Source organism: Pavona decussata, unplaced genomic scaffold (assembly GCF_977016875.1).
Source record: "Pavona decussata unplaced genomic scaffold, jaPavDecu1.1 SCAFFOLD_29, whole genome shotgun sequence".
Lineage (NCBI taxonomy): Eukaryota > Metazoa > Cnidaria > Anthozoa > Scleractinia > Agariciidae > Pavona > Pavona decussata.
Window position 1 is genome coordinate 591,115 of NW_028145452.1, and position 13,886 is coordinate 605,000.

At 38.3% G+C, this 13,886-nt stretch overlaps 3 protein-coding genes across 7 annotated transcripts in view; 2 read left to right on the forward strand and 1 right to left on the reverse strand.

The window, feature by feature from the left end:
* Positions 1-13,886, forward strand: part of LOC146484799 (dnaJ homolog subfamily C member 4-like) — a 31,315-nt gene that overhangs the window by 5,122 nt on the left and 12,307 nt on the right. For 3 of the 5 annotated variants that reach the window (XM_085104246.1, XM_085104249.1, XM_085104248.1), the window contains exons 6-9: positions 575-628; positions 1,483-1,614; positions 2,527-2,613; positions 3,529-3,791. In XM_085104246.1, the coding sequence (XP_084960372.1) occupies positions 575-628; positions 1,483-1,614; positions 2,527-2,613; positions 3,529-3,637 (382 nt within the window). In that variant the 3' untranslated portion in view covers positions 3,638-3,791. Of the gene's footprint in view, positions 1-574; positions 629-1,482; positions 1,615-2,526; positions 2,614-3,528; positions 3,884-13,886 lie in introns of those variants that run through there. The other 2 variants (XR_014863523.1, XM_085104247.1) reach the window with 2 other exon arrangements.
* LOC146484800 (SPARC-related modular calcium-binding protein 2-like) overlaps positions 7,266-13,886 on the reverse strand; it is a 70,138-nt gene continuing 63,517 nt past the window's right edge. Inside the window, exons 7-10 of the mRNA XM_085104243.1 lie at positions 11,232-11,453; positions 10,643-10,678; positions 9,662-9,763; positions 7,266-9,107 (exon numbers count right to left, since the gene is read on the reverse strand). Of these exons, the coding sequence (XP_084960369.1) occupies positions 8,803-9,107; positions 9,662-9,763; positions 10,643-10,678; positions 11,232-11,453 (665 nt within the window). The 3' untranslated portion in view covers positions 7,266-8,802. The remainder of the gene's footprint in view (positions 9,108-9,661; positions 9,764-10,642; positions 10,679-11,231; positions 11,454-13,886) is intronic.
* Positions 11,465-13,779, forward strand: LOC146484801 (uncharacterized). Its single transcript, XM_085104251.1, has 2 exons — positions 11,465-12,319; positions 12,901-13,779. Exons 1-2 carry the CDS (start codon positions 11,926-11,928, stop codon positions 13,071-13,073), a joined length of 567 nt encoding a protein of 188 aa, XP_084960377.1. The 5' UTR covers positions 11,465-11,925; the 3' UTR covers positions 13,074-13,779.

Here is a 13,886-nt window from a genome sequence, read left to right on the forward strand (position 1 = left end):
ATGCATGCACAGGTGACTGGATAGAATCTCAGGTCACTTACATCAAGACTATCAGCAATCCTTAAAGCCGGAATGGTGGAAAATCACCCCAAATCCTGAAAGATAGTTTATTTGGGGTGATTTTCTGCCATCCCGTGTGTAGGATTTGGGGTGATTTTCCGCCATTCCACCGTTCCGGCATTTAGGGTCACGCGAGACCATTCTGTTTTCGAAATATTAATTCATTTGATCAGGAGATTTTTATTCCACATATTCTGTTGATCCTAAACCGGAATACAAAAAACCCATTGTAAAAAGTTCCAAAAGAATGTACCCTATATCTGTTAAGTCCAGTTATAGCCAACTTTCAGACATACTATAAGTGCCTCAGATGGAATCTCCATCACCGTCAGCCATTCCACCCAGCCAGGAGCTCTGTACACCCAGGTAGGAATCACGCTGACTCAGTGGCCAGAGGCCCCTGGATATCTTCCATAATTTTCTGCAAGGCATTTGTTTAACTGGTTATTATATAGTAATTCTGCTCGAAATCTCTTTTGCATACTATTGATTGTTCAGTTCATTTTTTTGAAAGGCAATCATCCTACAGTTACTATTATGACAAGGCCACAAGTTCATCAAACTACAGGTATTTATTGAATAAAATTAAATGCTTTTTAAGTCATGTACATGTCAAGTAAATGATGTTTTTGTTGAAAATTTTTCATTCCTTGAACAGTATTATTTTTTGCATACAAACTTGTTTTAATGCACCTTACACGGTCTTGCACATTAAATTATTTGTTTTTCAAACCTTACAGTTATTAAATACTTGTGAAATGTTCGTGGCTAGTCTGACGCGGCGTTCTGTCTTGGCCAAGAGACTCTTCAGAGACCTTCAGTTATTGTAGAAAAAATACACTTTTTTATTGACCATGTGGTTAAGACAAAAAAAAACTGGGCAGTTACTGCATGGGTAATTTAAAATTTCTTATTTCTTTCAACACCGCATGCAACAAAGGACAGGTACGTACAAGCAAAACACATTATAACAAAGAGAACCAAAAAGTTGTATCTTACTACTCTGTCCTTTTATTCATAGCCTCCTATGCAGACGCTCTTTGGATTCATCATGCATTCAGTCTTCCGACAAGCCCAAAGAACGTCTGCAGAGGAGGCTACTTTATTTAAAGATATGATTTAATAAGCAGATGGCAACAACCACTTGGCTTGTCACCATTCAGAGTGTTTGGTGGTGACAGGGGCTATCCCCTCACTCCTTATTTAATATTCACGTCATTATTATTTTGATGATCCCTTCCAAATTATAATCTTGTCACCAAGGAAAATTGGACCCTCCAGTTTGTCCTTTTTTTTTTTCACCTCCTGAAGTCAACCCACCCCTCCCATCATCCTTCCAGTGCCACATTCAAACTAACTCATTTGAATGTTGTATGTTTGTTTCTGTCAATAATTCAGATCTTTTGTTTCAAAACATGACAGACAATCAAGAACCTATGGCTTTACCCCACCGGTCGTAAATCATGCTCAGAAACAAAAACACAACAGAGCGGTGATGATAGGAACATTCATCTTCATGGGAATTGGTGCTGCAGCAAGCTATTTGATTATAAGGTTGGTTGTTTGAAGTAATCCTTTGAGAGGCAGATATTTTAGCATATGAGACTTTCATTCGGCTTGTGGGAAGGTCTGTGGTCAGCCATTGGACCAGATTTAGAATGGCAGCTCAGCTAATTAAGACAAGATGACTCCTAGGTACTGTTTCTAAACAGGAGGTCTTTGAGAATGATGTGTTATTCAGTGAGTGACACAGGCATACTCGGAAAAAGGAAATCCAAGACACAGTGCTCCTATCAAGAGTCGAACCTAAGACCATACGATTACTAGTTTGGATGCTCTACCACCGAGCTACAGGAGACTTGTAGTAGCTAAGGCCATTAAACTAGGTTCATGGGACAAACATCCTACATACTGCTAGGATTTGAATTTCAATGCGTGGTAAGTGCGCAATGTAATAAATGTGATGGTATATTTTAAGGCTTGGTAATGAACGAGAATGATGTACATGTATGATTCAGTGAGCGACAGAAACATACTTGGTAAAAGGAAATAGGTCTTTGTAACCAAACAAATACACAAGATTATCCTCAGATGGCTTCATGAAATGGACCCCCTGGTCTCTATGCTGTATCCCTTATACAAGAAATTTATCTTCACTTTGACTCTCTCCATTAATCGAGATATTATTGTAAATAGTTATAATAGCAACCCTTTACTTTAAAATGTTGTAAAGTAATCCTGCAAGGGACTAGCATCCCATCCAAGGATTGATTGGACAAGGATGAGAGGCTTGAACCACTCCACTTGTGCAATTAAAGGCCCTATAGGCAATGGTCTGAATTTGGTCCATTGGGAAAACTTTAACACTGCTTATTGTGAATGAATATATGCTCAGAATTAACTTGAAAAAGTAATTTTATTTGGAAGAATTTATTGTCTTTTCTAATTCTTATCACCCTGTGACAGGTCGAGACATAAACTGTACAAAACCAGAGCTGAAGAATCAAGCAGAAAAGCACATGAGCTGTATGCTCAAGCCAAGGAAAGAGGAAGGTTGGTGCAGAATGTTTGGGTACCAATTTGTATTACATGTATGTGACCCCCTCACACCCTAGATTGTCCTTGTCAATTATGGGTCCGACTTTACTGTTTATCCCTTGAAGCTGTCATCATAGATGGCTCTTTTTCTTGTTTAGAGATTTTTTTATATCGTAACTAACATGTCCATGTTAATCATTTTAAGACTTTTTGTAGCTACTTCTCTTCAGAACTACAGCTGTAGCTAGTATGTCATTGAGTTGTAAGTCCATAAGTGGTCCAATCTTCGGATTGTGTTCATTACCCGAAGTTGGGTCGAGTTCACCACGACAGGTTGGCGAGATCTCAGTCGGCTTTATTCATAGATCCTTTTTACTTGTGATGCCCTGAGGGCAGCACGTGTCTTAAAATTGGCTCGATATCTTTGTCGTCATTTTTTTTTTCTTCTTCTTCATGGTAGCCTGCAATCTGCACATTAATTTATTCATTAAACTCTCCTCTCTCCTAGAAGGGGTCTATTGTCCTGATTGTCTTCAACAAAAGTGGCCCAATCAAAATCTATTATCGATGCGTATACATGAGGGAGGGGACCTTGTCATCCCTACCTCTGTGACGTCAAATCGTCATTTGATTTATTCATTAAGCCTGGATTAAATCTGTGGCGGCCATATTGTTAACATGTTGTGGACTCAAGTGTGCCGTTTCCAAACGGAAAATTAACCATTTTGAAGCGGTTAATCGAAAGAATAACTTCTAAGCACTCAACATTTAAACGGGCTCCCTTTACCGACAGTTGTTAAAAAATTGTTGGAAATGGGCAAAAACAGATAATGAACCATTAAGAATTTTGAAGTAAAAGCATGTGACATGCAGAAATTAATTGGTGGCTTATAATTTTTGACAGTGAATTTAAACTTTTTTTTTTTTCAGAGCCAATGGTCTAAAACGCCAACTTGAACATCTTGTATCTCAGCACAGTGGAATTGAAAAAGTAACCGCTACAAAAGCACTGCAGGCATTTGACGAGAAAAGCAAATAAAAACTGTTTATGGACGTAAGCATCTTCTCGAAGAAAGTGTGGAGAAAGGGAAGTGAAGAGTGTACTTCTCTGCACAATATTTTTTATCTGGAAAAAAATATGGCATCTTACTGTATCTAGGAAGTGGTGATATAGATGAAGTGCAGAAAATGGCCTTGTGTTCTTTTGTATGCATTTGAATAGCCTGAATGGCCTTTTTTGAGTGCAAACATTCTTAGAAATGAACAACTTGAGAAACGATGTAAGGTAGGCCAATTATTAAAATGTGTACAAAAAAAATTAAATCCTCATGGAATTTGAGAACAGATGTCCTAATAAATTGAAATTAACTTTGCTGTCTGTGTAAATTGAATCTTGAAGACACAGCACCAAAACCGAAAATTATGGATCTTTAAGTGCAGATCAAAAGAATCTTTGCATGATAGGCTACTGTAGTTGAAACCATAACTATTATTGGTGACCTGGGTTTAATTTCAGGTTTGAATGTTTGACAGATTATCTTAGCATTGTTAATAAGAAAATGTGGTTTCTTATTCATTCATGTATCAAACTTTGGTGACCAACTGCTCTATTGGAGTGCTCTAGTTTATATTTATCAGAAAGTAAAATTTTGATAGTTTGGTGATCAATCACCATGTTTGGTACCAAATTATGTTTTGGTGCTGCATCTAAAAGCTGAGATGCAACTGGCAGGGTTTTCCTTATAAATAAAATAATGAGCCTTAATATTTTTGACTAAATATATTTTTGACATGGTCCTGTATATGTAAATCTGCTCTCCTTGTTCCTTCAACATTGAATTGGTTATTTGATTTACCACATATACTGCCCTTGAATGACTTTCTTAACCTTTCTTTTGGAAATATTATTACCAGGAAATTATGGCATTTTGTTTACCAATCATGTTCAAATGATATAGTCATTCTGTTGGCACTTTAATTAACTGTGGCTTGTAATGAACACATCAAGGTGAATTAAAGGGCTATATTATTGAACACAGTGTATGTGTTTTGTTTGCAATTAGATTTTACAGCACTGCTACACAAGCAATTTTTTGCTTACATGGACGTTGACAGTGCAACATTTGCTTCTATCAGTAAACCTAGATGAAAACAGCTCTAAACTTTTAAAAATTATTTGGCTTTAAAACAGGATTTTCTGAGGTTGAAATCTTAGGAGTGAACTTCCTTAATATTATTATCTTTGATTAAAAGCCATCTTCCAGGTGCATGTCTAGTAAGAACTTCACACAAGCTTTGTGAAACATGTCATCTCTTGAATGTAAAATTTTTGCACATTTCTGAAATTATGTGAGGCTATCCCTGCACATTGCAGAATGCTCTTGTATCATTGTTATTGTAGTTGATGGTGGTGGTGCAATTTGGGTGGGTGAAAACTTGGTATTCGGAGTCCCTAAAAACCTAGGCTGTTTGCCAGGGCCAAATACCATGAAGTGAGGGGGGGCGGGGGGGCATCCTACCATCCAATCATGGCTTAGAGAATTTTTAATTAAATAAAAACAAAAGACACAGACGAGTACTGTTCTAATTTTTGCAGTAATATTTTGAAGAGTCTGGCCATTACTATAACAAGGTAAACATGCAGATTCTGCTTACTCGTATACCTTTCTGGTGACCTTCCACTTGTGTATTGAATTACTGCTTACATTTAGGGTTTAAAGGATTAATATATTAAATAAATTCATATACATCCTTTGACATATAATTTCTTAGATGTTTAAATTTTAAATTACTCTCTTAGAAAGCAAAGTGCAATAAATTTTGCCTCTATATTTTGATGGTAAAGACAATTTGTGTACTACCCTACAATACTGTACAAAAATGACTGTTTCTGCCAACAATAATAATAACATATATAAAAGTGTGCCGTGTCATTGCCACTTGGTGAAGTTCAGTTGTAGCTGAGTCTCATAATGATTGGTTCTACAAACCAAACCTGGCACCAATCTATAAAATATAAATGGCTTACAGCAGACTTGATAATTTGGCCTCGTTTTTCTCAAAAACTAAGCATAAACCAGCAGGAAAAAAAGCACAGTGATGTTCCCCCACAAAATTGAAGGCCACATACAAAAATTTAGACAGATTAAAGCAAAATGAAAAATCTGCAGTAATGCTCTGAGCCCTTCATACCATTGTTGAAGTGGAGATACCCCGGGTACCAAAGGTTTTTCTTGTGCATGTAGGATGGGATCATCATTGTCGTCGTCATCATCATCATCATCCAAAGCATGATACAACAACTAGCAAAGAATAAGAGCCTTTGACTGGAACTGGAAACTGCGCAAAAAATCCTCTGGCACTCAGGGCACCTAGGACTGATTTCTTCTCATGGAATTAATGTTTTCAAAAATTGTGCATAACTATTGGGACCACGACCATTAATACCAGCAGGTCTGAGAGGTGTCCACTTACAAGTAGGTTAAGCCAAAATGGGATTTTTGCCTGGGGAGAATATACCTGCCAACTCTCACGCCTTAGGCGTGAGTCTCACGCGTGTGGGTTGAAAACTTCGATCTCATGCCGGCTCACGCTTGCGGGCCAATTTCTCACGCCTGGTTGAAAAATGTGAGTTGTTGCCGTCTTGCTTGACACAATTTCCAAAAATATGTTAACTCAGACCCATGTTAGAACGAAAACCATGTGCAAAAGGAATAAATGACAATACCCTCCTCGCGATCTCTGATTTTTGAAGGTGAAAAGCACTGGGAGCGAGCTCGCGTCTATACGCGTCCTGAGACTTCGGACGTCCTCGGAAGACTTCGGAGGTCTTCGGAAGACTTCGGAATTCTTCGGGAATCTTCGGAAATAATCGTGTCGTCTTCAAAAATCCCAGCACTCCCAGGATAAAAATCTCACGCCTATATCTTAGAAAAAGTTGGCAGGTATAGGAGAATGGAGTACTCTAGACAAAGATACAGGAAGGCTCCACCCAAAAAGGGAGACCCTTTTCACCCTCATAGTAAGGGTTACAAAACTAGATTGTGGACCAAAAGGGTTTCAATTAAATCCAGGTATTTGAAAGAGTAGCCAGAGCTGATCTAGAAATTCCTCACCATATGAACATTCATGCTGTGCCAGTATTATTAGGAAATAAAATCTTTGTGTGTGACTACATACATACATTAAAGAGGTATTATTTTGGTTGCTAAGTTGGCATGTAAAAGGTTAATAAGTGGTTATACTTCTGGGCCAAGCCTTCCTGTCTGAAACTTTGTTCAGTCCCCCCCCCCCTACCCCCCCCCCCCCCCTACGGGACATGGATTATTTTTGTTTGACTGAAATTAGGACAAAGTGTGAATGGTTGTTAGAAGACATTTGTTTATTTGTTAATATTTGGTGTCTGACTTTACTCCATCAGGCAATAGGACATTTTCACTATGGCATTATTCGACTACAACTACCAGAATCCTTCAGTTTTTTTTCGTTTTCTCATGCTAATTAGAGCTATTGTTCTTTGCTCTCCACTGGGATTACAAAATTTGAATTTGAAAAGGAAAACAAAATGAATTCTGGTAGTTGTAGTCAAATGACGCCATCATGAAAATGGCCTATTAAACAAGGTATCTTTCTTTTGCAGGCTGTCTATTTGAAGAATCACCAAAGGATCCAAATTAAAAGCATTTAATACCAGCAAGTTAAAAAAAATAAAGTGGCAATGTTCAGGCACACTTTGCTGTGAAACAAAAAGGTATCATTTTGATAGCTAACTGCAGTATACACTTTATCTAATTCTTGCTAAAATGTTACTACTTTAAAATAAATTTATCTTTTATATCCACAACATAGCAACATATTTGCAGCAGAAAAATAGGAATTTTCACTTGTCATAATCACCCTCTAACTGAACTGTAACGTTTTCAAGAAAAGGGCTACTGTTTCAATGAGAAATATACAAATAAAATGTGTATAAATTAATGTTACTAATAGCTTAATGTGTACAGGTAGGTTGAATCCTAGATGTTCAGTTATATATTATATAATAAATTGTCTCTGTCGTTATGTGTTGAGGTATCTTCAGATACCTTATATTTACCACTGGCCACTAAGCTCGCTGAGCGATTGGCGTCTAACATAGTCGTTGGTTGAAAAAAAGAGATCACTTTGTTAAACAATGTTTTAACCTGTTTAATAAATATATACTGAAATGTTTAGATTCAGCTATCTATAATTATGTAAGAATAGTCAGTCAATGTGCACAAAGATTCCTTTTTGTCTGAGAAGAAAGATGACAAGGCATTTAGAAGGCATGCAGTCTTATCAAAGGGAAAAAGCCTATGGGTTTCAGTTTCAGGGCCAAAATCACCTTGGCATTTTAGATTTTATTATGGTGGAAACGTAACATCTTTGCTGAAATATCACAACCAAGTTTTTAGCTTGACAAATAATAATCCCTTTTGCTTTCTGGGGAAGTAAAATTAAGCAAGCTAGGATTTTCAGAAAGCCAACAACAGCTTGCAAAATTCACCCAAAATATCTTTGGGATAGCTTGTCCAAATACCCTCTGCAGAGAGGCTCACAAACCATCTATGAAAACAAAAAACTAGATATAAAATAATAATCATTTGTCTCACAATGTATTCCTTGAGTTGTATATTGTGATATATTTTCTGCTGCGTACTGACAGTCTTCGTCAGTCCTGAGGTCAACTGCTGAAGACTAGCAGTGGCATGATCTATAACTCAATTGACTACATCGTGAGACAGACAATTATTTTATTTATATTCTGCCTTGATGACCAGTCATCCCTTTCACAACAAAAAATGACATTCTGGTCAATCTGTGGATTAAATCCTAGAGTATTTTCCTTGGCTAGTACCACATTCTTATCTTTACTATTTTTTACTCAAGTAGGAAGTTTTTAACATCTTGTTAATTTTTAACCTCTTTTAACTGTCCACTTTCGATACATAAAAGTTGTAAATGTGATAAAAGCTTTTAACATCAACAATATACGTGAACAAATGTAGCTGACTGATTCTTAGTATTTCAATGATGTTAGTGATCTCTGTTTAGAACCATTACAAGCACAGCAACACCAAGTGACTGAGCAATGTTTCGTGATCCCTCCCTTGGGAACACAGTCCCTGGCTGCGCACAGATGTTGAATTTGCAAGCAGTCCTCTGTTATTTGTCAACCAGAGCTCATTGCAAAGGCATTCTTCTACTTGTCCGCAAGCAGTGAGTCCATTCCATCATTGATAAACCTCTGTCTTTGTCAAGGTCACAATCATTTAATAGCTTTTTGCCACACTTTCTTCCTCTTTTAACACTTCCAAGGTACTTTTTCATGGGAGGTGTAAGGAATTCACTTGAAACAAGTAATTTGTCTCTGTTTCTATCCAGACGATTAAATTTCCAGATTAACACCTGGTTATCGGTAAGGAAAGAACCAAGAAGACGAAGATCTCCAGACCTAGCACTCCTTCGCTGATTTCTTATTACGGTTTCTGTGAAAACAAAAAACAAAATAAATAAGATTAAGTTGAATGACAACTTGGATGAAATATTCAGAACAAATTCTGAGTCCCCCAAATTTAAAGTTTCCAACCTAAAAATAATGTTAAAATGGAAAGCACCCCGGCCAGCTCTACAACACATCCACAGCAAGCAAGGCCTCCCCGCACACTCCAGGAGCAAGGAGCGCAAGAAGTTTTGTATGCGCGCGTGGTTAGTTTGTTCATTATCAAGTTAATATTTTCATTTTCTTTGTACTTTATTTTCATCTTTGCTTTCAATGCTATGAGAATCCATGTTCTGACCGCCTATTGCCGGATTAGCCTGCTACAGGCAATTATGTTAATTAAAGAAGATCCACTTTCCTTCCCACACTCCACAAAGGTAGGGCGAAGGGGACAGAGAGCCATAAATGAAAAGTCTGCACACTCTTGCCTTGCATTCAGCCATAACTGCACCATTATATTTTCTAGTTATATTATTTTTCTACTAAATTTATTGTCTTATTAATTAATAACTGATTAATTTTTCTTGTCATTCTCTGTACCTGATTCATTTTCGTTGTCTGGAGGTGAATCTTCTTCGACTTCCTTTCGAAATAACTTTATCATATGTCTTCTAAATGATGTCCACAAATCTTGAGCACATTCTACATTAAATAAAAATAAACCAAGAATCTAAAACAACTTTGCTACTGTAAGGTATCGTATACCTATGTCATAGATGGACACTATGGGGATCTCCACAGTCATATCATAAAATTAATCCATTTAAAAATGCTGCTCCAGTAAATCTTTTCTGAGTAGACAAGGGAACTTAGGATAACAGGTGCAGAACCAGGAAAAAAGGGACTGTTTGCCAATGATGCGAGTTGCCAAAAGTGAGAGGTTCTTGGCCAGTCTGCAGAGTACGGTAGAACTTAACGAGATCTTGTGTACAACTCTTCACCTTGGGCTGACACCTTGCCATGGTGGTGAAGCTTGTGTGTCTCAATGACCCAGAGAGCTGTGCCAGTGGGGACTGTGGTCCCTGGCAGGTCTAACCATGCCGGATTGGTCGAAGGGTATAGGCCAGACGAAGAACGGCCCCTGGTCCTCCAGGTTGGGGGTTGGGCGGTGGGCTGATAACCCGCTCCCAGAAAAAAATTATTTATTACAGAAACCGAAACTAGAACTACCACTGCACCCTATCGGGAAGCAGGGGTAAAAGATGTTAACACCCGGTTGGAACAACGTGCGAAGCAGCGAATGACGCATAAACCGCCGACTAAATTGCTGTCGCCAAAAGCATGTGTGTGTACAACTGTGAAGATATTTTACTGGTGCGTGCACATGCCATGTCATACTCTTCTGGGTTTAAGGGAGGTCCAGGGGCATGTTACCCTGGGAAATGTTTTAACTCCTGAATATGACATTTTCCATACTAAAACCTGAGAATTTCCTTTTATAATAATTCTAAAAAAAATACTATTGTCAAAAATCTGACTATTTTCCATATATACATTTTAATTCAAGGATTATTCTCCTACCTTTCTTTGCTGTGCTTGCTGAATTTTTATTGGGCACTGAAAAAAGAAAATTAATAAACAAAAGTTTTAAATACGGTACATGTACATATCATTAAATTTGACACTTACAAAAATATTTTGAAGGACATTTTTCAGAAGTAATCTTATTGTTAACTCATGACTCCAGGAAGAAATCCCCAGTTAAAACAATCTGCTACAACAATAATGATTATCCATAGAAAAAACTCCTGAAATGTCCAATAAACAACTTAAGGTCTGCACATACTTTTATTTTCTCACAAGAACAATAAATTATTGCAAAAAAGCTCATGGGTCAAACATTTCCCAGAAAACAGTGTGTTGGGTCTTATTCTGCATGGTCTATACCTTTTTACCTGACAACATTTCTTCAATCAAGTGTATATACATATTGAGTTGTAAAAATGTAGACAATTAACATTTTGAAACGTTAAAATTACTTGACATTCAAGCCCTGCACTTCTAAAAGCAACTGACCAACTATTCTTTTAATTAATTAAATAAATGCTGTTATATCAAATGACCACAAAAACCAAGAATGCAAATATTTGCAAAGAAAAATCCAACTTACTATACTTCCAACAATCGAGAGAGCTTGATTTTGTTGTTGTGTTAGGAATCGGTTTGCCTGTATCCACATCAACACACCAGCAGTAGCCAATTGAGTAATGACACTGAGTGGGTGAGAAGGAGCCATCGCTGGCACAGCGTGGAAGGTATGGCTGATTTGAGCCTGATGACTGCGGGCTTGATTTCAATGCCGCAAGGTATTCTCCAGTACACTTCTTTATTTCTGTTGATCAGAATTTTAGACAAAACATCAACATCTGCATGTAATAAAAACAAATACAACCAATATGAATAGTCCCTAAGGTTAAACACATGTCATGACCAAGCACCAAAGTAACAAATGGGGCACTGAATAATATTAAGCAATAGAGGCCTTTTTCACTCAGGGGGTTTGGGAGAAGTGTCAGGTTTGCATAACTGTCTCGAATTCTCCCAACCCCCCTCATGTTTAGATGAGGCTATGTAAACACGGAAAAAGTCTTCTACATGTATAATTTCTAAGTTTTATATCTGAATTAAAATGCTTGGATTTTTATTGCAACATGACTCCCGAGCTTCACATTTAAACAGGTTCAGATGGCCTATTTACTGGCCAGTGCCCAGGAATTTATTCACAAGGTGAAGACAGACAATGGGGAGTGACGTTGGCAGACCTGTCTTTTTGGAGGGAATTTTATGATTATTTTCAACTAATAATGTCGACATTGATTTCTTTCCATTGCAGGGCTTTCGATCGCCGGGATAGCTGGGGATCTTCTTACGATCTCCGTGGGCCACAACGGGAAGATCCCAGAAATCCGCGAATGATGAGGGGTCCTCCAGGTCCCCCAAGACAAGATCAAAACCCGCCTAGCACGAACGAGAACAAGCCAGCTATACGGCCATTAATGAGCCTCAGTCCCCCGCCTCTTCCAATGGGCCAGCAGGGCTTTGATTTCAATCTCGATCTTGATGATGATTCTTGGACAGGAGGTCCGGATAGGCGAGGTAGAAAGCGATCAGGGGAGCAAAAGAATTTCAGGAATGGGGATCGAGATAAAGGGCCCCCAAAGGCCTTGCGACCAGAAGACAAGTGGAGAAGAGGCCCAGGTAGCAAAGCCTTTGTTTTTCAAGATAGTTTTTGTTAACGGGCCATTTGCGAGTTCCATTGTGCCTCTGCTTCTGCATGCAGAACTCAGTTTCATATGAAAGGTTTCACACTTAGACTCGTTTTGAAACAGAGGCACAAGAAAACTTGGAAGTGGCTTGTTGTGTTTACCTTGCTTGTGCGCCTGTTCACTGTGGAGTACTCTGTTGTTTGTAGGCGAAGTAAGTTTTGTGCAGTTTGGTATTATACTTCTTTCTTTAGCTCTATCATTCGCTTAAAAGCTATGCATCATGCTTTTTTCCACTAAGAAAAGCCGCATACTGTTTTCACCAGTTCAATACAAAGCCAACAGCTGAAATAGCAGTAATTTACGCACCAGCAGTGACAGGCTCATCGAATAGCATAGCGTAGCTAGAGGTACTTTGGTTTTAGCTCATTTCATTTCATTTCATACGAGAGTGTACGAGACATTCAAACTTTATGTTGTAGTTGGACCAGAAAGGTTAGGGTTAGGTTCGTGACGATGTTATCCCAAACATACGGAAAGAGAGAAAGTAAGCTGTGCATTGTGTTTCTCCTTTAGATCAAGGTCCACCAGATGGTTGGAGAGGACCTGAGGAGCATTTGGATGATGGGGCCTGGCACGAAGACTTCCCGAGAGGCGGCGACTCCGGGCCCGGTCCGGAAGGAGACGGTGCCATGAGAGGAAGAGGAAAGCCACGAGGAGGGAGGAGAGGGCAGGGTGTAAGGAGATAACACCTACTAAGTACTAACTACCAACCTGCTAGAAAGTGGGAAAGGCTCTGTACTGTTGATGTTAGCACAAAGGATCAAGACGTCTACACCTAATAGCCCTCCCTTGCAGCGTTTTACGCAACGCACACGTTGAGATAAAAGGGACTTAAAGAATAACTTGGACAATATCTGTGGTGACAACTCCAGTAAGACGTAACCATACTGTAAAAAGGCGCCTATGTCGAGAAAGGCTACAACCACAAAGTTTTAAATATTTCATTATTTTACAGCTTATTATCCTTAACATTTCTTGCATATTCCATCTTTCTTTAGCAGATTTTGTTTTTCAGAACGCTTCTTCATTTGTAAATTATGCGAGTTTGGTTCAATGCAAAAATATAACATGGGTGTCCGAGGGAAAACTCACGATTCCTTGGTAGATTTCTTCTACAAGCGTAACCTTGATTTTCAAGAGCAGACAAGATGTACTAATATTATCACTGAGACAGCCGATAAAGACAATGTTTATAGATCGTCAACCAGGGGATTTTGCGTTGATGCGTTTAATAGCAGTTAGGTCAATTTTCTACTTTGGCTCCGAGGCTTAGGCGAATAAAAAATCGGCGAATAAAACAAATGAAATAAATTAATATGATTTCTTCTTTTTATTTCCCTAAGCTTCAGAGCCAAGTTATAAAATTTAACTAGTCTCATCACTCAGGCCCGTATGGAGGGGGGGTGCGATGGGTGCGCCCGCACCCCCCCGCAGACTGCTGAGGTCCACTTTTTTGTTAAAAAAATAATATTAATAATAATAAAATAATATTAATAATA